At 36.5% G+C, this 27,539-nt stretch overlaps 1 protein-coding gene across 3 annotated transcripts in view; it reads right to left on the bottom strand.

Annotated features, from left to right (window-relative positions):
• Positions 1-9,781: 9,781 nt before the first annotated feature.
• Positions 9,782-27,539, bottom strand: part of LOC149214249 (Ubiquitin-like superfamily protein) — a 179,437-nt gene continuing 161,679 nt past the window's right edge. For all 3 annotated transcript variants that reach the window (XM_089392224.1, XM_089392222.1, XM_089392223.1), the window contains exons 17-18: positions 13,499-13,672; positions 9,782-10,092 (exon numbers count right to left, since the gene is read on the bottom strand). In XM_089392224.1, the coding sequence (XP_089248350.1) occupies positions 10,018-10,092; positions 13,499-13,672 (249 nt within the window). In that variant the 3' untranslated portion in view covers positions 9,782-10,017. The remainder of the gene's footprint in view (positions 10,093-13,498; positions 13,673-27,539) is intronic.

The following is a 27,539-nucleotide window of genomic DNA, read 5'->3' as shown; positions in this document are numbered from 1 at the left end:
CACCTAGCACCATAACCATTTCTTCAAGTAGAAGAGAATATAGTCATGTTTGTAGTTCAATTTTTTGTATTTGAATTGAAATCTCATGGCATTTTTCTTGTATTTGAATTGAAGCCTCATGACATTTTTCTACTTATTGTACCCATTGTCCATAAACAACCATATTGGTGAGGTCCTTGGTGGGGTACAAAAAGAGGCTAAGTTGTTTAACAACGATGTTTATACAATTATGAGTACTACTAAAATCTATGAATATTGTTACATTTATATCTTTTATGACTCCTTTAAGCTTTGGGTTTTATGGTATAGTTCCCTTATCAGGTTGTCAATGAAATTGTATGTTTGTTTTCTTCTTTTAATGGAAATTGGATCTTGTCTTTTTTGAGATTTGGTGGAATGTATTTTGCAATTGATTGTTGTATTTCATCTTTAGAGGATATTTATCTTTCTCTGCGTTTTCTTCATTTCTATTTTTCTCAATATATGAAAATAAAGCAAGCAATGCTTTCTTTTGGTGCTTCAACATCATTGCCATTTCGCATCCTTAATATGGAATTTGCCATCATTTCTCAAACCTATATTTTTGTATCAATTTTGTCTTCATTTTATATTAATTTACCAATTTTATCTCTTAATTGTTTTTGTGCTTATTTTCATTCTTTTTGTTCTTCTCCTTACTCTTTATGTCCCTTTTCAATATTGCCAAGAAAATGTCTTATGATATTGACTTCATCTCTACATTGATTGACATTTGTGTGTAACTCATCATTGCTAGGATTTGGGTTTTCTCTTCATATACTATTTATTTTATTTTTATTTTTATCTTTTTATATATATTTATATATAAAAAAATTGAAATTGATTTTTTTTTAAACATTTTTTAATATATAAGTTTAGATTTTACCCTTTTCTAGTTTGAATTTATAAACTAAGGCTTGGGAAGTCTATATATGTTGGCATGATTCTAGAGGTAGGGAAAGTCTGCAAAAGGAGTACTCAACAACAAAACAATTGGCATATTGTTATGCGATTGGATCTTTTAGGAGCTAAGACCCTCCATTGTAATAATTGTCCTTTGGTTTTGCAATAAAGGGACAAAATTTGTTAATAACCCATCTAATTCCCTTGGAATCTGAGAATAGTTGTCATGATTCTAGAGGTAGGGAAAGTCTGCAAAAGGAGTACTCAACAACAAAACAATTGACATATTGTTATGCGAGAGAGAGAGAGAGAGAGAGAGCATGGACTCAAAATTAAAAATTAAAAAGCAACTTTAAGAATATGCAATCATCCAAGGTTGATGGCATGACGATATGAATGGGACAATTAATGGTAATGTTACAAAAAAGGATGAGTATTATACTACTATAGCAACAACGGTATGGAGCGAAGTAACAATGAGTACAAAAAATGTTAGCCCAATTAACAATAGATGTACGCCAATGATTGAAATCGGATGCACATAAATTATACAATGTGCTAATGATAATAAGGGGTGATAGCAGAAAGTATAATGACAATTAAAAATGCAACGTACATTGGAAAAAATAAATGGCGATTGTGTATTCATAAACTATACAGATGTACAAAAACAATGACTTTGTACCAATTTCAACAATAAAAAATTGTACAACTTGTACAATGATAAGAATCTACAAGGAAGGCACAATAATGTAGATTTGTATAGTGAGATGCACAATTGGAAAGACAAGTGTGTGAATTGATGTATGGACACAATGCATTAGTCATACAATTGATGTGGTTATGTTGTATGACAATTATGAAATTGTAGAGTGGTGGCAGACCTAGCAATGGCCTATTTGGACCGTTTGGCTCCAATATCAATCATATCAACCATATAAATTCACTCTCTTTCAAATTGCAAGAAGATTCTACAAATACATATTGAATAATAATCATTTTATAGAATGAATGAGAAATGATTATGTTACAATGAACCTAATGACAACCTATTGATATGCATTGAGTGGTCACAAGGTGAAGTGGAATGTTTCTTTTGACCTTTCATTAATTATTTTTTTTTCAACCAAATTTTTTCATTAATTTGTCAAAAAGATTCAATAAATATACATGAATCCCACTACTCTCTTGGCTTCACTCCAACCGGATTTGTTAGCTAAGGGAGCAATATAAAAACTAAGAAGAAAGTGTTATTTTTTACATGATCCCTAGAGGCAATAAAGCCAAATAGCCCAAAACACATGAAGAACAAGAAGACAACTAACATATGACATAAGTCAAGGGTGAAGATCTTGTGCATGAGAAACACTAGAGGCCATAGGAGCACAAGGATCCCTATGAGTATGAAATTCAACATGAGCGAGGTGCACCTCCATCTTATCCAGACTTTCACTAGCTCGTCATTGGCTCCAACCCAAAGATGTCAAGAAGTCTAAAATACCCACTGATTGTATTGAAGGCCGTTTAGGAATGCAATAACTTTGTCCATGTCTTTGTATCGTTGTTGTTGCATGTCCTCTAACGTGACCAAAATGTTTTGTAGTTTCTTAGCTAGAAATTCCATCGTGGGCAGTTGTTCTACCCGACCGGACGACTAGGCTAGCTCTTGAGCCACTTTCCCCACCACATCACGCATACAGCCGCATCCTCATTCGCTACCATTGCTTGATTATCCCTCTACCCTCACTGGCCCAGAGGCCCTACTCCAGGCTCGTATTCGCTACCACAACATGACTACTAAGCCTCCAGGACACCAGGAAGGGAACTTCAATGTAAGGAGAGAAAACAACCCACACCCATAGACCCCTCTACTCCAGCTCCCTAGAGAAAGAAAAACCACACAATAATCCCATTTCTAGCTTGCATGCCCAACACACCAAAGTTGACATTGCTCCTTATGGTGGGTCAAATTAACACCAACATCAAAATAGGGATTTCTTGAGGAACCCCTGAGACTAAAAGGACACCTAATTCTAGTCCTCCTATGCCTCGACTCAAAACTTCACTGCAAAACCGCACTCTCCCGGGTAGGAACAAAACAAAGCATACCAACCATGTCCCCAACACAAAACCAAAGTAAGAATTAAACCAAATAGGAAGAACAAAGCTTACCAGATCACCACCTAGGGTTGAAGGAGTAGCCAAAGGCTAAGCTCCACAAATTGAACAAGTGCGGCAGAAACTCCAGCCCTTGTTTTAGAAGGGCACTTTGTTCATCCACAAATCCTCTCCCTGAGATCCCACACAACCCTAATATTCACTCAAGCAAGCATAATCCTAGGAATATTACAAACACATCTGGAGCAGAGCTTCCCAAACAAACGAGCATGCACCAATTGAAAGCCTATGCATACTCAACGTTGGTAAAACCACCCTCCCTATCAACCACACCAAGAAACCAAAAACGAATGAAATTGTTGGGCATCTAAGGTATATATCGAACCTTCAGCTTCTTGAGACTTCAACCTTTCTGGCACCATTTGTCGTGGCTGCCCCTCCACTTCAATGCACGCGTCATGCGCAATTAACTCATCCACCATGAGTCAAGCTCCATACCCTCCATTCACCCACCCCCATCGAGGCAACCTTTCATTAAATTAGTTATATTATTATTGTTTATTATATTATTAGTATTTTTATGTTTATAACATTACTACTCTTTAAGGAATGATTTCTCCTCGAAACATAATAAATTGGATTCTCTCTACTTGAGCATGTATCTGTGGTGGAATGAATTTTATCTGTTTTTAGGGGTTTGACTATTGAATTTTTGTAGCTATGGTCAGTATTCATATGAAAGAAATGATAAATGAAAATGTATACTTCAAGTTAGCTTCAAAAGAAGAAAAATTGAATTTTGAATTTTGCCTCCAAAATGTAAGGTCAACTCCTATTTAAGTCAGCCCATCCCAAGGGACGTGCCCATTGGGGAACTCTAATATAATATACTATATATACTCCATTCATCCTCCTTCATTTGCACCAATTCAAATCACCATCTGAGGCAAAATAAGAATGAATGAGGCAGACCGAAAGGACAAATCTAAGGAAGAATAAGAGGACGAATATGAAGCATGAAGGACACAAAATGAAGGATGAATCCGTGTTTGTTTTGAGGCAAATTAGAAGACCGAGTTTGTAGGAAACCTTGGAAGGCAACCTTGTATCTCTCTTTGAAACTATTGTTCATGGATGAAAGATTGGTCTAACCCTAGGAATTCCTAGTTTGTTCTATTGAACTCAGATTGTATCTCTTGTTAAATTGGACAATTTTTTCTAAGAAAAGGTTGTTGGGTTTTTCCTTGGTTGGGGTTTTCCCGGGATAAATTTTTGTCTCTTGTGTTTTGGTTCTCTTCTTAATGCTACTTTCATTATTGTTTTACAATTGAGTTTTTTTATGTATAATTGCTTAATGATAAATGTGATACAAGACTAATAATGAAGTAATTATTGGAAGTAATTATCAATCTAGAAAATCTTGAAAAATCAACATTGACTTCAATTGTGTCTTATGGTCTGTGAGGTTTCCTTGCATTGTTGGCACAATCCTTTGAAGTCTTTTGACCTAATTGTTTATCTTGAAATCTTTACAGTTCTTGGCACTATATTTCCCTTGCTTTTGTTGTTGTATGTTTGATCTTGGCACTATTCTTCTTGAAACTTTTAACACCTTATAATTTATATTGTTAGTTTTTCCAATTAAACTCCATAAATTCTTCTTCAAGGTTTGTGGTATGACTTCCAAACTGCATCAACCATTCTACACCTAACACCATAACCATTTCTTCAAATGGAAGAGTGTAAAGTCTTGTTTGTATTTCAAATTCTTGTATTTGAATTGAAACCTTACATCTTTCTACTTGCTTGACCACTTGTCCATTAGCAACCGTATCAGTGATATACTTAATGGGATGCACAAAAAAGCAAATTTGTTTAACAACAACAATCTTCAAACAATTATGAGTGTTGCTTGAATCTATGAGTATTGTTACATTTCTTTTTTTTTTTTTTACTCCTTTAAGCTTCAAGATTTTAGGTTGTGTTTTCCCTATCATGGTTACCAATGAAAATGCAAGCACACTTTCTTTTTGACACAACTAGCTCTTATCTTTTCTAAGATGTTGTGGAATGCATTTTGCAATTAATTGTTGTATTTCATCTTTTGAAAGAATTATCTTTCTTTGCATTTTCTTCATTTCTATTTTGTTGGGCACATAAAATGGAAGCGACATTCTTTTGTAGTGTTTTGTCCTCATTGTCATTTCTTACTCTTAATAAAATTTGGCAACATTTCTCAAACTCTTCTATTAATCTATCAATTTTGTCGTCCTTTTCTATTAATTTATCAATTTAACCTCTTAATTATTTGTGTACTTATTTTAACTCCTTTTTTCTTCCAGCTAATTCTTTTATGTCACTCTTTAACATTATCAAGGATGTATTATACTATTGACTTCATATCTACATCAATTAACATCTGTGTATACCTCATTATTGCTAACCATTTCAAAGTCATATTTTTTTGTTCATAAGCCCTACCTTTTTAATATGTATATAATTAAAAAAAACAACATATTTTTAATATACAGGCTTAGATTTTAGTTTGTGGGAAGCCAATGTTTGCATTTAATAGTTTATTTTTTTTTATATGCTAACCAAAGCATAGATTCAAAAAAATAAATAAAAAGCAACTTTAGGAAGATGCAACAATACGAATATAATGCCATTATTATGAATAGGACTATGATGGTGCTAAAAACTCATGAGAGAATTGTATTGTTTTGGCAATGATGGTACATACGTAATGATGTGATGAGTATAAAAATTGGTATGTCAATTGACAATATATGTACAACAATGATTGAAATTATCTACATAAATCATATGAAATCATACAATGCATCAATGACAAGCACTAACGGCAACAAAAAATATGATGAAAACTAAAAGTGGTGTACATTGGATAAAAAGATTGACTCTTGTGTATTACTTGACGATAGTATGAAAACAATAAGTCATACTAAATTTGACAACAAAAATGTGTACCATTTGTAAAATGATAAGAACACAAGGGGCACAATTCAACAAATCTATATAGTGGGAGGCATAGTTGACAAAGACAAGTGTACATACTAAAGTACATGCACAATGATTTAGCTGTACCACTTATGTGGTTATGTTGTATAACAATTATGTCATTGTACAGTAGTGGCATGACAATGGCTAATTTGGACCATATGACTTTGATACCACATGAGATATACAAACTCATTATCTCTGAAATTGCAAGAAGACTCTGCAGATATATATTGAATAAGAAATTATGATGTTACAACAAGACTCAAGGGGCATGTGCCCTTAAGTCTTTCATTAAATTAATTATATTAGTATTATTTATTATATTTTTAGCATTATCATGTTTATAACAATGAATGTCAATGGATAATATTGCATATATGGTGTTCTATGACCTACTATGCCCCTGGAATGACAAGTTGATCTTGCACTAAGTATGCAAAGATGTTTAAAATAGCAAGAGTCCAATGCTCAACCATAACAAGGGTGTCATGCCCTCAAAACCATATATAATAAAGAAGTTCAACACTAAATATAACATGTAGTCCTTTGAAAACCCTAATCTACTCATTACTTGCTATCAACCATGTTAAAAAGATAAAAATAAATAAACCTCTCAAATTCCTAGGGGGTGGGAGAGTGATAAATGAGGAAGGGGGAACATATGCATATTGCCTATGAATATGCCCAAAAACAAGAGGTGCCCCATAATAATCCCCTTAGCACAAGCATTCCCAAGACATCAAACCCCACCTTGACTGCGAACACCACACATGTAGCAAGTCTCACGACAAATAGGAACACCTCCACAAACCTCAAAAGAAAGCACCTCCAAATATATAAAGGTGCAAAAATAGGGAGGCAATCATTGCCAATTAGCCTCACCATGTTGCCCCTTTATTTTGAAGAGGTTAGATGAAGAATTTGTTGATAGGCCAACTAATTCCCTTGGAATCTGATTTTAGTTGCCACGACTCTAGAGGTAGGGCAAATCTGCAAAAGAAATACTCAACAACAAAACAATTGACATTGTTATGCTATTGGATCTTTTAGAAGCCAAGACCCTCCATTGTAATAATTGTCCTTTCGTTTTGCAATAAAGGGATTTATCACATTAAGGTTATTATCGTTTCTTTTCCAATTCATATATTTTCCATAGATAAATAAAGGTGCAAAAATAGGGAAGCAATCATTGTCAATTAGCCTCATCTTGATGTCCCTTTATTTTGCAAAGGTTAGTTGAAGAATTTGTTAAGATGGCATGATTCTAAAGGTAAGGAAAGTCTGCAAAATGAGTACTTAACAACAAAACAAAATTTGTTAATAACCCATCTAATTCCCTTGGAATCTGAGAATAGTTGGCATGATTCTAGAGGTAGGGAAAGCCTGCAAAAGGAGTACTCAACAACAAAACAATTGGCATATTGTTATGCGATTGGATCTTTTAGGAGCTAAGACCCTCCATTGTAATAATTGTCCTTTGGTTTTGCAATAAAGGGACAAAATTTGTTAATAACCCATCTAATTCCCTTGGAATCTGAGAATAGTTGTCATGATTCTAGAGGTAGGGAAAGTCTGCAAAAGGAGTACTCAACAACAAAACAATTGACATATTGTTATGCGATTGGATCTTTTAGGAGCTAAGACCCTCCATTGTAATAATTGTCCTTTGGTTTTGCAATAAAGGGATTTATCACATTGAGGTTATTACTTTTTCTTCTCTAATTCGTATATTTCCCATAGATTTGATTGTTAGCATAAATGATGGCAAAAGGAGTTCATAAAGCGCTGAGACTAAGATTTTATAGTTTCGTGTTTTTTCCATAGATTTGATTGTTAGCATAAATGATGGCAAAAGGAGTTCATAAAGGCCTGAGACTAAGATTTTATAATCCCTCGCTAATGCGAATATTGTATCTCAAACAATGTTGATTTTATTTTGTAAACAAAACTAAGGCAGATTGCCACTAATGAGCTTATGCTAGTTTCCTTCCATCCTCTATCTTATTATATTATGTTGAATAATTGATGGATCTATGCTTATGCTAATGGCTTTTGAGTTCTATGTTTTATGAATGTGTTAGGCCTCCTCTAATGTTAACATGAGCAATAATGATCGTCTACGAAAGGAAATCACAATCAACGCACCCTTTGATAACAAACCTTTTGAGTTCTATGTTTATGAATGTGTTAGGCCTCCTATAATGTTAACATGAGCAATAATGATCGTCTACGAAAGGAAATCACAATCAACGGCAATAATGATCGTCTACGAAAGGAAATCACAATCAACGCACCCTTTGATAACAAACCATTTGAATTTATCTTTGGTGGTACTTAGTGGTTCACCCATTCACCTTGAGCATATACACCATTGTATTTTGTTTTTAATAAAATCACAATCAACGCACCCTTTGATAACAAACCATTTGAATTACCCTTTGATAACAAACCATTTGAATTTATCTTTGGTGGTACTTAGTGGTTCACCCATTCACCTTGAGCATATACACCATTGTATTTTGTTTTTAATAAATTACAAAAGAATCCATGATACATCACTCTATCTATGCAATAAGACGAGTTTGACTCTCACATAAAATATCTCAAGGATGTTTGAGGGTGCCCTACTTAACATTCAAATTTCCCTATTAACTTTCTCAACACAGTCAAGGCAAACAAAATCCCACCATCAATCCTAATAACTACCCCCACCACGAGGTACATGTAAAATCGTTAACATATACCCCCAACAACTCCATGACCAAATTTTACAACAAATTACATTTGACATTCACCATTCAATAAAACATGCACAATACCACACACTCAACCAATTAATGTCACCTCCAAATTTCCAAATCAAAACGAGCCAATGAGGCCAAAGCTTGTTTAATGTTCTAGGCATCATGTATATAACCGATGTTAATTTGCGATTGCAGCGAAACATAGTGAATTTTTTTAGATCTCAGACCTTGTTCAATGATCCCGCTAAACATAATTCCCTGCGCTTGCATTAAAAGTGTAATTTTGCCCATTCTATCAAGCATGAAGGTTTTGGATACATATATATGTATATAGTAATTGCATTAAAAGTGTATTTTTTCCCATTCTATCAAGCATGAAGGTTTTGGATACATAAATATGTATATAGTAATTACTAACTTATAGTGATCTTAATCAAATAAGACCTATTATGAAACATCGGGATTCTGTCGATATTTTGTCACAATAATCAAGGATCTTTGTGTGAATTTAATTGTAGAAAGGACTCTTGTCACTAAGCCTGGATGTTGCTTTCATCTGTACGGAGGTATTTTGATCATATGGGTATATACTGATTCGGTTTCTTTAGTTTTGTTAGTGTTGAATATATTCTTTGTAAATCTTTCGTTAGATTAAGTGAGGGCCTATGTAAATCTTCCCTTGTTCAAGTGCTCAAGATTTCCTTCCCAATATTTTCATGGTTAACAAGGCAAAATGCAAAAGTAATTGTTAGGGACTGACAAGACAACTTGCACTTATAGAAGGCTTCTCAAACTGAAAGAAATATAATATATCATGGGAATCCTCAGCTTGATCTGTGGAATCTTTCTCACGACTTCAAGTTGGGACAGAGATTCAAGCATCAGAATCGTCTTACAATTCATTTTGCTGTACAGACTGAAATTTTAAGTAGTTGGTGTGTAAGATAATATTCACCAGTTGACCGATTTCAAGCATATAAAATTTAAATCAATCTTGTCCATGACTATTCTTAGAAGCACATAATGTAATAAAAAGTTTTGAGTAAATAAAACTACTAAGAATGGCCAGCCATATGTACAAAACATGTGATAAGCCAGACCCAAAATCCGGGCTAGCACATGGAATAGCTTCGATTAAATACCAAATCTTGAAAATTACAAATGAGATTCCTAATATATTTAAGCTGTCAAATAAAATAAAATAAACAAGAATTCAAGAATTCTCAGTTGATCCAGACTCCGATTGAAGCCGTCTGATGAAATCTCTATTTAACATAGCAATGTACTCCTGTAACAAAAAAGAAAACAACTGTCACAAAATTACAGCTGTGGAGATATTTACTACAAGACCCTCTCATTTCTTCAGTCATAACCAACTTATAAAATTTCCTTGGTAAAACAAAGGCAAAGGATGAAAAGGCTATCCACTCGCATTAAAGTGTCGTTTGAATCATATCTTAATGGCATTTTCACTTCAACAACACTCATAGCCATGCAACTAGAATCTATTTTCATTATCTGTTACTTTAGAACACATGTTGCAAATGCTCACCAAAAATAATTTCTGCCAGTTGAAAATTAAAAGAATCGCAACCCATTTCTCTTTATCTAAAATAGGAAAGTCATGGGCTCTAGTATATGCTATCCTTCTAACACAAATTGCAACCAAAATCGACACCCTGAAGCAACTACAAACATATAGTCAGATGGCAATGGAAAAAATACTGAGAAACTTATGCGACTATACCAGCCCCTTGTTTGTGGTTATGGGCAAATACCAATAAGGCCCCACCACAGATGCACATCTGAAACTGTATGACACATATGACTAAAAAGAGAAAAAGATGCAAAATGTATTGTACAGAAAGACAACTGTATAGCAGCTAGCAGAACTAAATGTCAACAAATCAGTCAGCAAATCTCCGTAATGTCCAATTATGTATAGCTGTGTTAGCTGTTATACAGTTCTATACAATACATTTTGTGTCTTTTTCTCTTTTTCCACGCACACACAAACATATATATTTCTACAGAGTCAAGTTTGTTTATTCAAAACGCTTACAAAATCTAAGTCTGTGAGGCAGACGGGGACTCGTGAGATAAATAAAAACACAACCTAGCAGTTTCTTTATTGATATTAGCCAATGAATCACTGGGGAGTTTGAATCTGTAGGTGCAGTATATCTTTCAGATTTTCACTATTTCTCTTTCAAACTAGGTCTTGCAAAAGGCTTCAATAACTGGAAAGAGACGAGAGCTCTGACAGCCTTGCTGAGAATTTCAATGGAACAATGGGTGTCAAGTCTTCAAGTGCCTGGGGATTCCAAACTGTCCATTGACTATATAAATGGCAGGGCTGAAATGCATAACTGCTGAAAAAAAGGTACCAAGGAGGTGTTTCCTAGTGCCTTTTAGTCCTGTTACCTCATCTGTCTGCACAGAATTTGGATTCCAAACTATCCAATGACTAGATAAATGGCAGGGCTGAACTGTGTAACTGCTGAAAAAAAGGTACAAGGAGGTGTTTCCTAGTGCTTTTTAGTCCTGTTTCCTCATCTGTCCGCGCAGAATTTGAGGACAGAAATTGTTTGCTGAATCACACATTTCCAGGTGGAAAATTCAGTCTAACAGACCCATTTTTCAAGGGGAAAAGTGGTCTGTGGCATGATCTTTAGGACTATGGAAGTCTGTCAGAGGGCCAAAGATCGAGGGCATTAAATGCTGAATCTGTGCAAGATTTTCAAGGAAGAAAATCAGTCTGTCTGAGCACGGAATGAGGAGGAATCTATTGAACAGAGCTTGATTTTGTGAACAGAGAAAGTCTGACTGTCATCCAAATTCCAAGGCAGTCAGAGGTCCAGAACAGTGGCACGACTTTCCAGAACTGTGGCACGAGTTTCTGGGAAGACTGGCAGAAGTTTCAAGGGAGAGACAAGTACCATTGATGTGAATTTAATGCTGTATATTCTCTGAGATTAAAAGCAAATAAAATCCTCCTTCAAACTGGTTTTCCCGTTTGGGGTTTTTCCAGGGTCTGTGATTGACCAAAACAATTGTCCAAAATTGTGTTTGCTAGTGTAACTTTTCTTATCAGCTGAAAGTGAAAGTGGAAGTAGTGGTAGCTTAGTAGTGTTTCTATTGCAATTTGTATTCAAGCTAAATATACAATGAACTATGGGGATGGGCATTAAACTTGTATGCAAAACAAATTGAAACCGGGTCGGGCAACAGGACAATTGAATTTTCTACAGTAACATCTTTCTTCTGGCTGTTCGGGAGGTCAAACTTCTCGGCGACTTCAACAGTTTAATCTTCAGTCATATTACATATATATTGAGAGCATAATCTATTGGCAAACAGTTTTCGAGCAAGGTATACATGTTGCAGACGGCTCTTTGGAAATGACAGAACACTAGGATGGGGTTTTCACCCAAGAACCCAGGCCTTTTCTCTTATAGCAATAACAACTTTTATTGGGGCGGCTCAAATGCTGACAGTTCAGACATTCAGATAACAGTATTGCTGTTGGAACAATGCATCCAGAAATTGAGCTGTGGAACCTCAATGTACTTGATGAGATTGAAGCTATAGTGCTAGGGGGTGCTGTTAAGGATGAAGCATCTGTTAAGATGATCAAAATGAAGCAAGCCATCCAAATGCAGATTCTCAATTTGGCATAGAACATGATGGAGTACACGATGTCTTGGCTAGTGCAAATGGTGCAAAACCTGTAAAGACTTGGGAAGAAAAGTGAGTGCAAATCCTCAAGGCTCACACAGATAAGGTTCAAGCAGCTGCATGGAATCCTAAGTTAATTCCAATGCCGGGTCTGTTATTGGACTTTCTAATAAGGGAGAAAACAGTATTATTATCCAATGTTGGTAATGGAACAGTTTTCCTCCATGCTGGTTATGGGACAGTTTCTCTTTTGTTGCTGGGTTTGTTTTTGAACCTTAATGAAGTGCCAACGTTATGGAATGCTGGTTATGGGACCGTTCTTATTTATTGCTGGTTATGGGACCGTTCTTATTTAATGCTGGTTATGACATATATAGCAAGCAGCTTCTGTATGGCCTTGTAGTAGAATTTTTTTTTTTTTAAGTAAAAGAGTACTTTTGGTTTTCTGATAGTACTTTTGGTTTGGTAAAAGACTGGGGTCTTTCCTTTTAAGTGATTTCATACACTTGCAAAATGTAACTTTTTTCTACTTGATATATAAAATGATTTTTTCTTCCTTGGACAAAAAATATGGCTAGGTATAACAGCAACTTCAATTGGTTGTTGTGGCATTAACCCAGCTTCAAATCCTGGTGGGCATGCTCCACCCCCACGTGGGTTTGCTGAATGTGGATATTGATATTGATGTAGCCTTTGGGAAAATTATTGAGCTAACAAAATGTCATTCTCTGCTATACTGCGGGAAGTGGGGTTATGTTGTTTCTTGGTTTCACATTCGTAAAAAAGACAGGGTAACACTTCAAATACACAAATAACATTTATTTATAGATAAACCTGACAAAAATCAATTAAATTTTATATCAATTTATCTTTCCTTCTAACATTGTTTAATGGTAAATTTATTTGCATGGATTTACACAAAAAATTAACCTAAGAGTGGTTATTTAAGCCATATCAATTTTAAAAACACCTCATAATTAAATCAAGTCTTTAAATAAAGCTTAAATGTTGCTTACACTGGCAAGGCTTTCAGTATTTGGTAACTGATTTAATATCTCCGAAGTATCTGCTCCATTAGATGTGTCCGCATCAGCAGCATAGAGCGCCATAGTATTTTCAACCATTGATCTAAACACCTCTTGAGGTGGATCATGGTTCTCAAGCTTTTGGATGGTAGGCTCCAAGTCAATCTGATACAAAAACCATGTGAAGTTCAGTCCTAAATTGTACTTTCCAAGTCTTCAGGGGAATACCAAAATAGATGGATGGATTTAATAACTTTCCTAACTTCTTTATTAGGTGCCAAGAGCCACTCAAATTCTTTCAGATGCTTCAGATCTAATAAATCCTTACTCCAGTTCACAAAGGAAAACAAAAGCTAAAACTATGCCCCCATCTCCATCCAATAAAACAACAGTGGCATCAACATTCGATGAAGATGAAGATTTACAAAGCATAGCTCCATCACCTCATGCCTCCAAACACAGTAAATTGATGCCTCCAAACACATTAACATTTTCTACAAAAAGTACTAAATGACGATGTCTCTTCAATAGTCAATAAAGGGAGGAGAACCATAATCCTGGTCTTCAGTCTATCCATGAAGGAGAAGATCATAGCATGCCTTGAGCCTCGAGTATTTGAAAGTTCTTTACAATGATGTTGCATTATGTGCACTGATCAACTATAGGTGATAATGGGAGAAAAAATCATCCAATAAAATAGGAGAGAGTGGAAATGGAAAGACTGCAGGGACTGGGAGTTTAATGCAGTTAGGCTGCAAACCCCTTCTGAAAACAAAAGATGGACTTCTGTGGAAGATAGAGTTGCAAACAGTATAGAGTTGTGTAATGAACAAATCCACTGCAACAGGAGTTAATAGAGCTAAATGTAGATAATCAATTTGGAAAATTATTAGGCACCTTTTCCCCAAGGTCAAGAGTCAATATTATTCATCCACACATCCAATGTCATATACAGTTATTACATTCATTCATTGTGATAATCACTATCATATCAATTATAATATTGTATCCTATGACTCATGGCTTACATGGGTTTGTCCCTTTTATTATAATTTAATGATGGCTCATCATGAGTCCAAGTACATCACAAGTGGTATCAGATCAGTTCCTTCTGAGGGTTTCATTTGCATTGGCAGAGTGCCAAACCTCTACAGGTTTCATTCCCCATTGGTTGGGGACTAAACTTTCATGTTTTTCATTCCATGTTGGCTGGGTGCCAAACTTTCTACCAAAAGCAACAAAAACTGGAGCCAGGAAACCATCCACTGCCCCTCCATTCTGTCCACTCTTCAACTCCCAACTATGCATACTTTGTTTCCACATTTCCACACTTTGCCACCATATACTGCCATGTCTTTATTTTTTAGCAAGAAGAGAAATGACAGTAGAAAGAAGCAATTACAATCTTTTCTCTCCGCTGGTCAACATGGGAATAGTGTGTTTAAAAACATTATTGTTCTGCCAAAAGGAGAGTAAATAAATCACAATTCATCACCCTGCAGACACCAATGCTATTAGACATATTGCGAGCCACCACAAAAATCTGTCGATCACTAGGTTATCCATCATCAGAAAACTCTGCTGATAATAATTCTAAAATGGTGTTGGATCACAATCAATTCCTTGCACCTTTCTTGGTTCACTCAGAATTAAACATTCTGGTGAATATAAGTCATTGCTATTGTATCTATACCAGAATCCTCCTGGCTACAACCTAAAATTGCTAACAGAGAGTAGTCATTTCAAAGACCACTGGTGCAATATACAGAACAGTTAGCCGAGCATACCAGAGAATAAGAGTCACCAAATAGTCATTGTTCTGTTGATTTGACATTGTACTTGCCCATCACAGTGTGTATGAGAAAGGTCCCACTGACTACAATGGGATAAAAATTGTGGACAGTTAGTAGCCACCAAAATTGTTAAATGGTGAGCTTTAAGGTGAAGATTAGGGTGGAATGAAAAATTGTGGCTACATTCATTTACTCATATAATAGGAGATATAGAGTTTGCAGGCATCAAAATCTCACCATGATTTACCTGAAGGCTGAAGGAAATACCATTTTCCCTTCCTAGCCATTGATAGGTCGTGACTCGCAACCTTTCAAGATTTGATTGGTGTCAGGGACAGCAATAAATGTAAAAGATTAAAGGGTAAACACACACACCAACGATGCGGGGAAGCACCCCCCCCCCCTCCCAAATCCGCTCCCGAAGCATGCTCCCTAAAAAAAATTGCAATCCCTCCCAATTCAGGAGCAATCAGGGAGTGATCGCTCCCCCTTTGCTCCGAGAGAAAATATTAAGTGCAGGGAGCAATCGCTCTCACGGTTATTAAAAAAATAAAAAATGCTTCTGCCTGGATGAGAGACGCGTGCGGCCTTGGAGGAGAAATTTGTTTTGGAGGGAAAACGAGGGGCTAAAAGAATACAAGGCCCCCTCCCCTCCCATATCGCATTTGTGTTTTTTATATGTTGAATGAAAGATGATCTCTTCTCTTACTCTTTCCCAATTCTCATTCCTCCATTGCAAGCAAGAAACTCAATCTTCAACAAACATGATGGGTATATGGCTCAGCGTTTTCTTGGTTCCTTTTTTTGTTATGATGATGCTGGCGGGGAGCAAATGAAGAAGAAGTGATGAAGATGGCGAAGAAGTGGGTAGTGGTGGAATAGGAAATTCTGCGAAAGAGGAGTACCAAGAGGAAGAGGAGGAGAAGGATAATGAGAGTGGAGATGATGATGGAAAGAAAACCAAGGTAGACCAAACCCCCTTGTGGAAATATGTTACTAGGCTTGAAAGAGGGAAAAGGGGTGGAACCACTAAATTTACATGCCCCCAATGCAAAATCACTTACACAGGTTCATATACCCATGCCATAAAGCATCTCTAAGGGAAAATGGTATGGGATTGAACTAAGAAAATAGGAATCAAAACCTGTCTAAATGTGTCAACACAACAAAGAGCCAAATAGATAAAGAAAGAGGAGCCAACCCAATACAAATCTAAAATATCAAAGCAAAGGGTTGGGCAAACCGGCACATGCGGGTGTGGTTAGGATCAAACACCATACAGATTTAGAGTTACAAGTTGGGTATATGGCAACATTAGACAAGCTGGTCCCTGAGACGGATAAGTGTGCTAGATTGAGTGGAGAATTAGGCAAATACTTTAGTAAAACTTGAGTGTGGTTCTTTCCATGCAATTGAAGATAGGGATAGAATGAATCCTGTTGAATGGTGGAACATGTATGGCTCTAGGGGCCCTTTGGAAAAATTGGCCATAAAGATGCTTTCATAGGTTGTTAATACTTCTTTTGTAGAGAGGAGTTGGAGCACCTATAACTTCATCAATAATGTGAGAAGAAACTACCTCAATGAAAACTGGGAAGAAAGCTTGGTATTTCTGCACTACAACATGAGGCTGTTGACACATTATTGTGAGTGCGCTCGCGCTAATAGATCATATATGAGCTAGGAAAAACAAACCAAAGGAGGATAATTTGGAGGATGGAGCTATACATTTAGAAGAATTGGAAGTAGAGCCTTTGAAAGACGATGACGAAGCAGCAACAATAGTGGCAACCATGCCACCCCCATCATCTACTAGCAGTTTTGAAGTTGCACTAGCTTTGCCTTTGTTATGAAACCAGCTCACAAAAAGATAGAAAAGAGAGATCCACGCCTTAGAATTCAGCCTCTTCGAGGGGGCAACCTCCTTTACATTACATAAATGAACAATTCTTGCATGATACAAATGAAAATACCTCCTTTCTATATATAGGAGTCTAAGTGGTCCCAATACAATCAAAGCCTACATAACAATAATATTGTAGGGCACAACAATAACAATAGTGGGCTTCTATGTGCACAATAGTAACAATATGGGCACTACATGGGTACATCAATATAAATAAGGGGTATAACTACAATAGTAATGGGGTAATCACTAGTATTATAGGGACCCAACATGCCCCTCTCCTTCAAAAAAGTGTTGTCCTCAACGCTTGAGTAGTTCAGGATACTTCTGCATAAAATTCTCATCCTCCCATGTGGAATCTTCAGCGGATAAGTTCTTCCACTTGATAAGATACTCTGAAATTGATCGATTTCGTAGCTGTCGAGTTCTTGTTTCTATGACTGCTTCCGGTTCCAATATAATTTTTCCTTCTTCGTCAAGTTCTGGCAATATTGTTTGAACTGGGAGCTTGTCGCCTATAACCTTCTTTAAACATGAAACATGGAAAACTGGGTGCAATCGAGAAGCTGCAGGAAGCTCCAATTTGTATGCCATAGTACCAATCTTTTGCAACACCTTGTACGGACCATAATACTTTGGTGATAATTTATTATCCTTCTTAGCTTGCTTGAGGGACATTTGCTTATATGGTTGTAGCCGTAGGAATACCCAATCACCTACATCAAAACTTCTTTCACTGCGATGTTGATCTGCCTGTTGTTTCATTCTATTCTGTGCCAACACGAGGTTATCCTTTAAGAGTTGGAGGACTTGTTGTTGATGTTCGATGTGATGTTCCACTGCCTGAACCTTAGAATTTTCTCTTAAATATGATGTGATGGATGGTGGTTGATACCCATAAAGTGCCATAAATGGGGTCATTTTTGTTGCTGTATGAAAGAAAGTGTTATACCACCATTCAGCCAGAGGCAACCATTTGACCCATTGTGTCTGTTTATCAGATACAAAGCAACGAAGATATCCTTCCAAACATTTGTTTACTATCTCAGTTTGCCCATCAGATTGAGGATGATAAGATGAGCTATGAGCTAACTGAGTACCAAGACAAGAAAATAATTCTGTCCAAAAATTTCCAGTGAAAATGGGATCTCTGTCACTTACAATAATCTTTGGGTTTCCATGTAGCTTTTGAATTGTTTCCATAAATGCAGTAGAAACTGTACTGGCTTTAAATGGATGTGATAATGCACAAAAGTGTGCATACTTGGTAAGTCTGTCAACTACCACCATGATGACACTCTTTCCCTCAGACTTGGGTAAACCTGTGATAAAATCCATTGAAACCTCCTCCCAACGTTGGCTTGGAATGGATAAAGGTTGTAATAGACCCGGTGTCTTAATTGTTTCAACTTTATTTTGTTGGCAAACCAAACATTCTGCCACAAACTTTTGAATATCTGATTTAAGGCCATCCCAAAAAAATTCCTTCTTAACCCTGTGGTAAGTTTTTAAAAATCCTGAGTGCCCTCCTAAGGGAGAAGTGTGCAATTCCATAAGAATCTTTTGTTTTAGCTGGGAATTCTTACAGAGGTATAAGCGATCTTTGTACCATAACGAATCATTTTTCCAGCTAAATGTATCAGACGTACTGGAATCTTGTTGTAGCTTTCGAATAAGTGCCCACACTTCTTCGTCATTCTTCCATTCCTCCCTTGCTTCATTTATCCAATCTGGTTGGATAATAGAAATGGCGCACAACAATGCTTCCACATCCTCATCCTTTCTTGAGAGTGCATCTGCCACCACATTTTGCTTCCCTTTTTTGTAGATGATTTCAAAGTCATAACCCAACATCTTTGTGACCCACTTTTGTTGCTCTTCAGAGGATAATCTTTGTTCTAAAAAGTATTTAAGGCTATCATGATCTGTTTTTACCTTGAAGTGTCTTCCCATTAGGTAGGGTCGCCATTTCTTAAGTGCATGGAGTATTGCCAACATTTCCTTCTCATAAATAGCTTTGCTTAAAAACTTTCCCTTGATTGGACGACTTTCAAAAGCAATGGGTCTTTCATCTTGCATTAGAACAGCACCAATTCCATTTCCTGAAGCATCACATTCCACAATAAAGGTTTTTGTGAAGTCCGGTGTAGCTAAGACCGGTGCTTGGCACATTGCCTCTTTAAGATGTTCAAAGGCCTTTGTTGCTTCCGGAGTCCATGAAAATGCATCTTTCTTCAATAATGTTGTTAGAGGTGCTGCTATTCTCCCATAATTCTTAACAAACTTGCGATAATACCCTGTCAACCCAAGAAATCTCGCAGATGCTTTATGGATGTGGGGATTTTCCATTCCTTAATGGCTTTAATTTTGCTAGGGTCTACCTTAACTCCTTCATGAGATACAATATGACCCAAATATTCCACCTCCTGGACTCCAAAGAAACATTTGGATCTTTTTGCATATAATTGTTTCTCCTCCAATAGTTGTAGCACCCTGTCAACATGTTCAACATGATCCTTCCAAGACTTGTTGTAGATTAGTATATCATCAAAAAATACTAACACAAATTTTCTAAGGAATGGTTTGAAAATTGAATTCATCAAACCTTGAAATGTTGAAGGTGCATTGGTAAGGCCAAAAGGCATGACCAAAAATTCATAATGACCCTCATGAGTTCTAAATGCCGTTTTCGGAATGTCTTCAATCTTCATTCTGATTTGATGATATCCTGAACGAAGATCCAACTTGGTGAAGTAAATTGATCCATGCAATTCATCCAGTAATTCATCAATGACAGGAATGGGGAACTTATCTTTAATAGTGAGCTTGTTGAGCTCCCTATAATCCGGACACATGCGCCATGATCCATCCTTCTTGTGCACCAATACTACTGGAGCAGAGAAAGAACTTTGACTCGGTTGAATTATACCAGCCTCTAGCATTTCTGCAACCATACGTTCAATTTCACTTTTTTGGACATAGGGATATCTGTACGGCCTGATGTTTGGAGGAACACTTCCTGGAATCAGATGAATAGCATGATCATGATCACGCATAGGTGGGAGACCTTTGGGAGTCTCAAATACCTTGGAATGATTGTCCAGGACTTTTTGGAGATCTGGAGAAATAGATGATTCTAATGTGGAAACATCTAGCGAACATAATTGTGCAATTACACCTCTTTGCTCCTTTTTTAGAAGCTTTGTCATACCATTAGAGCTGATTATCTTTCCTGGTTTCCCTGCAATACCCCTTAATTCAACTTCCTTTCCTTCCACAGAAAATTTCATGAAAAGTTCTTGAAAATTAAAAGCTATTGTACCCAAGGATTGTAGCCATTGGACTCCTAGTACAACATCAGCACCTCCCATTGGAATGGAAAGCATTGGGCTAGTCAATACATATTCTCCCATGGATAGCTTGATATTATGGCACTTTCCAGAGCAATTTATTGTTCCTCCATTTGCAATCATCACTTGACACTCTGGTGCTGGATATAGGAAGCAATTCAATTCTTTTGCTACCCTACAATGAATAAAATTGTGGGTGCTTCCTGAATCAATCAACACTATTACCTTTTTCTTCTTGATTTGTCCTTCTATCTTGATGGTTTGAGGAGTGGTAATTCCCGCCAATGCATTACAAGATATGGTTGGATTTATTTGTTCTTCATCTAGGCTTTGTTCCTGGAGTATATCTTCTTCTTTTGACCTTTCTTGCTCCTTTTCTTCTTCCTCTTCACAATCTATGTAGAATAATTTCTTCTCAGCACACTTATGACCCTTTGTGTATTTGCTATCACAATTGTAACAAAGCCCTTTTGCTCTTTTTTCTTCCAATTGTTGTGGTGTCAACCTTGTAGGTTGTGGAAGACTATGGGCAACAACACTTCCATCTTTATAGTTGTGAATGGTATGCTTCCTAGTTGCCATAATTTTGCTTTCCATTTTTCTTGCTAACCTGAATGCCTTCTCTAATGAATCAGGTTCCCAAAGGCGAACATCATGTTGGATATTATCCTTTAAAGACCCTATGAACACATCAATCCTATGCTCCTCTGGAATATCTTTTACCCTTATGTTCAATTTTTGGAACTCCTCAATGTGCTCCATTATTGAACCCTTTTGTTTGAGACTTATCAATTGGCTAAAAAAAGTGTTGCTTTTTGTATCTTCATAATGTGCTATCAATTCTTCCGTAAAAATTGCCCAAGTGATAAATTGTTTACGAGAGCAAAGCCATTGATACCATACAAATTGATTTGGTTCCAAATATAAAGTTGCCATACGTACCTTTTGTGTGTTTTGCACATTATTGAGATCGAAGAATTGCTCCATCTGTAATATCCATGTGGCGGGATCCTTGCCATCAAACTTCCTCATATCGATTTTTGGAATATGGTGGGTCTTCGATCTAACATTAGAATCTATGGAATCGTGATTAACATTACTTTTGTTCACATCATGAGTTTCCTTTACAACCTTTTCACCATTAGTAAGTATCTCTTGTAGAAAATGTGTCAAATTTGTCTTCAAATCTGCCATGTTTGTCTTCAAATCTGTCTTCAAACTTGCCATGTCTTTCTTCAAATCAGTCTTCAAATCGTCCATCTTAGCTTCCATGCCCTTTATCTTAGCATCTGTTAGCTTTTGTGAGCGTGACATTTGTTGCACTTGTTCTTGTAATTTTGATATATCATGTAGCATTTCTTCCTCTTCTTCATGAGTCATGCTAGAGCTTTCAGGTTCCTTACTAGGTGTTTGCATTTTCTTTCCTCGGGGCATCAGTTACCGATAATAATGCTTTACTATGCCCTTTGAATTCCTTCAAACCAAGCTTATGCAAAAATAAAAAAAAAAAACTACACACCTTTTTTTTACTTTGTAGAAGCCTGATATTGAATCTGATGTACCTCTGTAATTTCGAATCATCCAGTTCTGAAATTGTGATCTGTAGTAGCTTTCTGTGTCCTCTTTCCAATGCCACTAGTCTGAACCAAATTGGATTCTCCAAGAAAGAGTTATGCACAATCTCCCGCAGTGACCTGATTATAGACTGGTTCAGTAGAGCGAACTTGTATGAAGTGCCACGTGTCACTGTTTCAACCTTTGACTCTAAAAAATATATAAACGAAAACTACAGTTCGTCCTCTTTCTGTAACTTCTTACGAAATTTCAATCCGATGCTCAGAAAGAAAGTTATGACGATTTTCCCCAGGTCACCTTTTTTTAGTGTAATTCAGGAGTCTGCAAAAATACCAACTTCCTGAGATCATATCTCCGAAAATATCGCGCAAAAAGATCTGAAATTCGGACCCAAGGTTCAGCGCGATTTCTTCTCAAATGGGTTTTTTTTGCGACTTCTGAAACGTCACAGAAAAAAAGTTATAGCGAAAATTCCACGATGACTTGTTTGGAGCAGCGAAACCCTAGAATCCAAAGCTCTGATACCAAATGTTATGAAACCAGCTCACAAAAAGATAGAAAAGAGAGATCCACGCCTTAGAATTCAGCCTCTTCGAGGGGGCAACCTCCTTTACATTACATAAATGAACAATTCTTGCATGATACAAATGAAAATACCTCCTTTCTATATATAGGAGTCTAAGTGGTCCCAATACAATCAAAGCCTACATAACAATAATATTGTAGGGCACAACAATAACAATAGTGGGCTTCTATGTGGCACAATAGTAACAATATGGGCACTACATGGGTACATCAATATAAATAAGGGGTATAACTACAATAGTAATGGGGTAATCACTAGTATTATAGGGACCCAACAGCCTTGGTCGCCACCTCCATCTGCAACATTCTGTGGAGGTCATGTGCCTTCTGGTTCTGGACGTGGTCGTCCCACTATGCAGGAGGAGACTCCCATTGCTCATGGATCACAAGAAAAGAAATTAGAAGTTTCTCATGGAAAGAAGAAATTTTAGAGTATAGATTTACATGTCTTTTCTAGTTTGTACTTTGTAGTACTTTTTATAACTATTGACTCTTTCATATTTATTATGGTATTTTTTGTAAACAATATATGACAATTTAAGTTTGAAGTTGGCATTTATAACTCATTGGTAATGAATTATGAATATGATGCTTCATGAAACATTTCATTTCATGTTTGAAACTTTGATATTCTTTGTTATAGTTTGGTTACTGGTAATGGTTACAAGTACAACTTTAGTGATGACAAATGTTATATATTGAATTTTGAAACTTTGAAACTTTAAGGTTGATGAGAATCGAGATGTTGCAACTTGTGGACCTGTGGTTGATGAAGTATAACTACTAGATGAATGATGTTATATGGTTTAATCCATGTTTTTATGTTTTTTATCACTAATTCATCATTCTACATGCTTTTGTTGACATATATGCATCAAAATATATAACAATATATATATTATAAAAATTGCTCCCTCCCAAAATTGCTCCGGACCCGAAATCTTTTGAAACGTCACTCCCCGCGCCCGCTTCTATTCCGAAGTGTTGAAAATTTAAGTAGTTGCAACCGGTATTTTTCATTGGCAAGCAAAGAGAAAATTCAAAATTGAAGTTTGACCAAGTCAACCTCATGTTCTTTAAGTCAGCCCCACATGTGCTAATTAGCCCTCCTCACACACATATAAATAGGGCATCATTGGGATTCATTTGGAGCATCATCACACACAATCATTCAATTTGCAATTTCAGAGAGAGACCACACATGCAAAGGGAAGAAGAAGCATATTTTATCTACGTTGACTATTTGTCTTTGGAGATTCTTTGACTTTCTTTGACTTGGGCAATTCAACATCTATTTGACCGTGGTGGGGGGTCAAAGACTTCAGAGATACCTTGAATTTGTTTGACTGAGATTTCACCCTTCTCTTGACTCGTTGACCAGTGCTAACCACATTCATTAACTAGAGGTTTGACTGAAGACTATGACTAGTTCGTTGACTATTTTCTAAGGCTACTTTAGGACCAAATTTCGACCCTCTGTTCAGCCACCTCGGGGCCAAAATTGAGCCTCTTTGTGCAAACTATAATTATTGAACAACACTGACTTCTCTCTCTTAGTTGACTGGTTTTGACTGAAATAATATTGAGGTCAGATTTGAATCTTGTTGGAATATTCTTTGATGTACTATTGATGAGCATAATCTCTCTCACATAAGGAAAGAATTTGGTTATGTTTTCCATCTGTGGGTTTTGTGCTAGCTGTGAGCCTAATTCTTCATGTCTCTTGTCTATTGTTTATTGTGATTTCTATATTGCTCCACTGATGAAATGAATGGTGGAAGTTTTTCATGTATAGTTACTTGATGATGTTGCAATTTCTAAATCTAACACATCAAAAATTCCTACTGCATTATCTGGTTCATTTCTCCTACTTGTTTATTCCTTTAACAAGTTATTTATACATATAAATATCGAAAATAAACACAAATGCAGCCCTAACTCATATACAAATCAGCAACTAAAATACTAGACAAACACACAAGGTACACCGTTATTTTTGGACAATCGTCCCCAGAAAAACCCATCTTGGGAAAACCAGTGCATTTATGAGGGTTTTATTATCATGCAAATTTCTTGAGTACAACTAGGGTGCCTAACTGGCTCACCCAACAGATATTTCTACACGGCAGTAATACCTCTTCTCGGAAGCAGATATTCAGCTTCTTCAGCACTTGCCTGCCCCACGAAAAACCTTCCAGCGCTTCTCCAAGGCTCTACGCCAGCCCTGCTAGCCTCTGCGTAGCTCTAGAATCCCCTGCGTCAGGCGTAAGCTCTTTGGCCTTCTACGTCACCCATGCAGGCCCCTCAGCCTTTGCGTAGCCTCCTCAGTCACTGTGATGGCCCTCTAGCACTATCTCTGCCTCTCTGCTATGTACTCACTGCCCCTCGCTGCAACTCAAATCACTTGTTTGAATTTTCTCAATAAACCCCGCTCCAGAAAATCAAACTAACTGATCAATCTTGGTGTATCTCCAACTGACCCTCAACCTCCTCTTATACTTTTCCTATTGAGTCTTCAACGACCAAGATTAAGTCTCTAATCAATGGTTAATATTAGATTTGACTTTATCCATGTCATTTAGAACATTCTCACCCAGTTTTATATTAATACCCATTAATATTTTAATTTTCATAAGTTTAGACTTAGGAACTCCATTAAAAATATTAATTATTTTAATATCTCTCTAACTGGGAGGAATTTCCCCAAACCATTTCTGGACCTTAGAGATCTCATGTGCTTTAGCCTCTCCACCAATATTCATGGTTGCAGCACATCCAATACGACCCGAAATCAACAGATGATTGAAGTACAAAGAAAGGATTGGTTATATCATTAGAAGTAGTTATCAATTGTGAAAAACTACTCTAGTCTTGATTTTAATATAAAATCAACACCAAGTAGCCTTGAAAGTGACACACGCATAGAATTTGCAAAGGGGGGCTTTTATTAAAAGTATTAAATAATAAGGTTTTATACTATATTTATTTATTTAGCATCCCTCAACATGATTTATAATTACAAAGTACATTTTAACACCAATTACATTTTACAAAATAAAGGGGTGCCATTTAGACTCCTATTATTAAGATGAACTTGTTTACAAGCTATTTGATGTTGGGATGCAACTGAAAAACAAAATTATATGAAAGGATGAACTAGTAAACATGTTGGAGCAAGTCGAATAATAGAAGAATTGTCACATTCTGCAACAACGCTAGAAGAATTGCGTCCATCAATGATGGCACTAAATAAGATAGTGCTTTAAAGGCACAACGACAAGGATGTTCAGCGCATTGTAATATGTATTTGAGTCCATGTTTGACCAAAAAATTCCTAGACATTCAAGAGTTCTTAACCAAAATTGAAACTTCATAACATAAAATAAAAGCATATATGAAAGAATATAGTAAAGTATGCATCAACGACAAAAAAAATAAAAAAATCACTAGTCGCAACAACTTTCAATGTTGCTGATAAAATTGAAATGGAAATTATTACATCAACAAATCAAGCAAAACCACCTACATTGATGAATCTTATATTCCCTGGTATTCCAAGATTGAGACTTGTGTTCGCCTCTATTGCAACATCCTCTACTCCATATTACTCAAATCCTCATTGTATGTACAATATTCTTTTCATTGCTCGAGGAATCAAATTCTCTACAAGAGCAAACATGTTGGAGATGGCAGCATTGAGAAGTTCAAAACAAATTTTGTGGCAAGAGAGTTCTCCAAGATAGAGGGAGTCGACTACAAGAAGACATTTTCTCCAGTGAACAAGTACACTTCTATTAGAGTTGCTATATCCTTGATTTCATTTATTCATTGGAATATATATCAAATGGATGTGAAGACAACTTTCCTTAATGGGATTCGTTTCCTTAAGGGTACCATGTGAGGTCTTGTAGTTCATTTCAAGTTCATTTCGTGTTGGATAGGATTGGAGGACCTTCGATGGGCTTATATGAGGATTCATGGTTTATGGGACCCTTGTTTTGTAGGAGTGATCACCAATTTAGGGGCCAATCGAGCCCATGTTGGTGCGCCTATGTCTTTCTACATGGTTATGAGCCTATTGAGTTTGTAGGTCGACTTGACTTTGGTGTCATATCCCTCAATTTTTTCTCATACATGGCAATCTCACAGTAAGCAACATGTACACATTTTCCAATGCAACATGGTCACAAAATTCAAAAAGTCAATCAGGTATCAAATTGCAAAGCCTATTAAGAAGATGGCTTGCCACAAGAAATTTTTCCATTTGGATAACGCATTCTCAAGTTATGAGTGATCAAAGTTATAGTCAACAACTAGACGCAAGTTTGTAGAGGTCATAACAGGTGGAGCGTTGTTAAGTTTAGGTATGTTCTATGCTAGAGCAATTTATTTGAATTTTCATAGTTAGCAATCACATCAGCATTAAGATAAACTGCAGATAGAACATAACTATAAATCGCAGAAGACAAGCCAAGGCAAGAGGACACAAGATATGGCACGAGCCAGGGACAAACCCCACAATGTGTGGGGAAACCCTTTGATCAAATCTTATTTTATCTTCAAAGTTCAGCAGAGAAAGAGATAGAGAGAGAGAGAGAGTACATTTACAACAGAAGTCAACACTTTGACTTATCTAGATCTAGTGTAGATCATTGTGTATAATGATGAGATCAGTTGAAGACATTCTGCTTCAACTGATTCTCAAGGTGAATCCTTCACCTATCATTATTCTGCATCTCGTCCATTTGCTGTACCTTACAGTGTACTGCACCACGCTGCACTAATCATCCTGCTTCATGCTGCCCATGCTCTCATACATCATG

The sequence above is a fragment of the Pinus tabuliformis genome, chromosome 1_1 (genome assembly GCF_031772625.1).
Source record: "Pinus tabuliformis cultivar Carrire ecotype Pingquan chromosome 1_1, CPIR1, whole genome shotgun sequence".
Taxonomy (NCBI): domain Eukaryota; kingdom Viridiplantae; phylum Streptophyta; class Pinopsida; order Pinales; family Pinaceae; genus Pinus; species Pinus tabuliformis.
The sequence above is the reverse complement of the archived record's forward strand: the minus strand, read 5'-3'. Positions and strand labels throughout refer to the sequence as shown.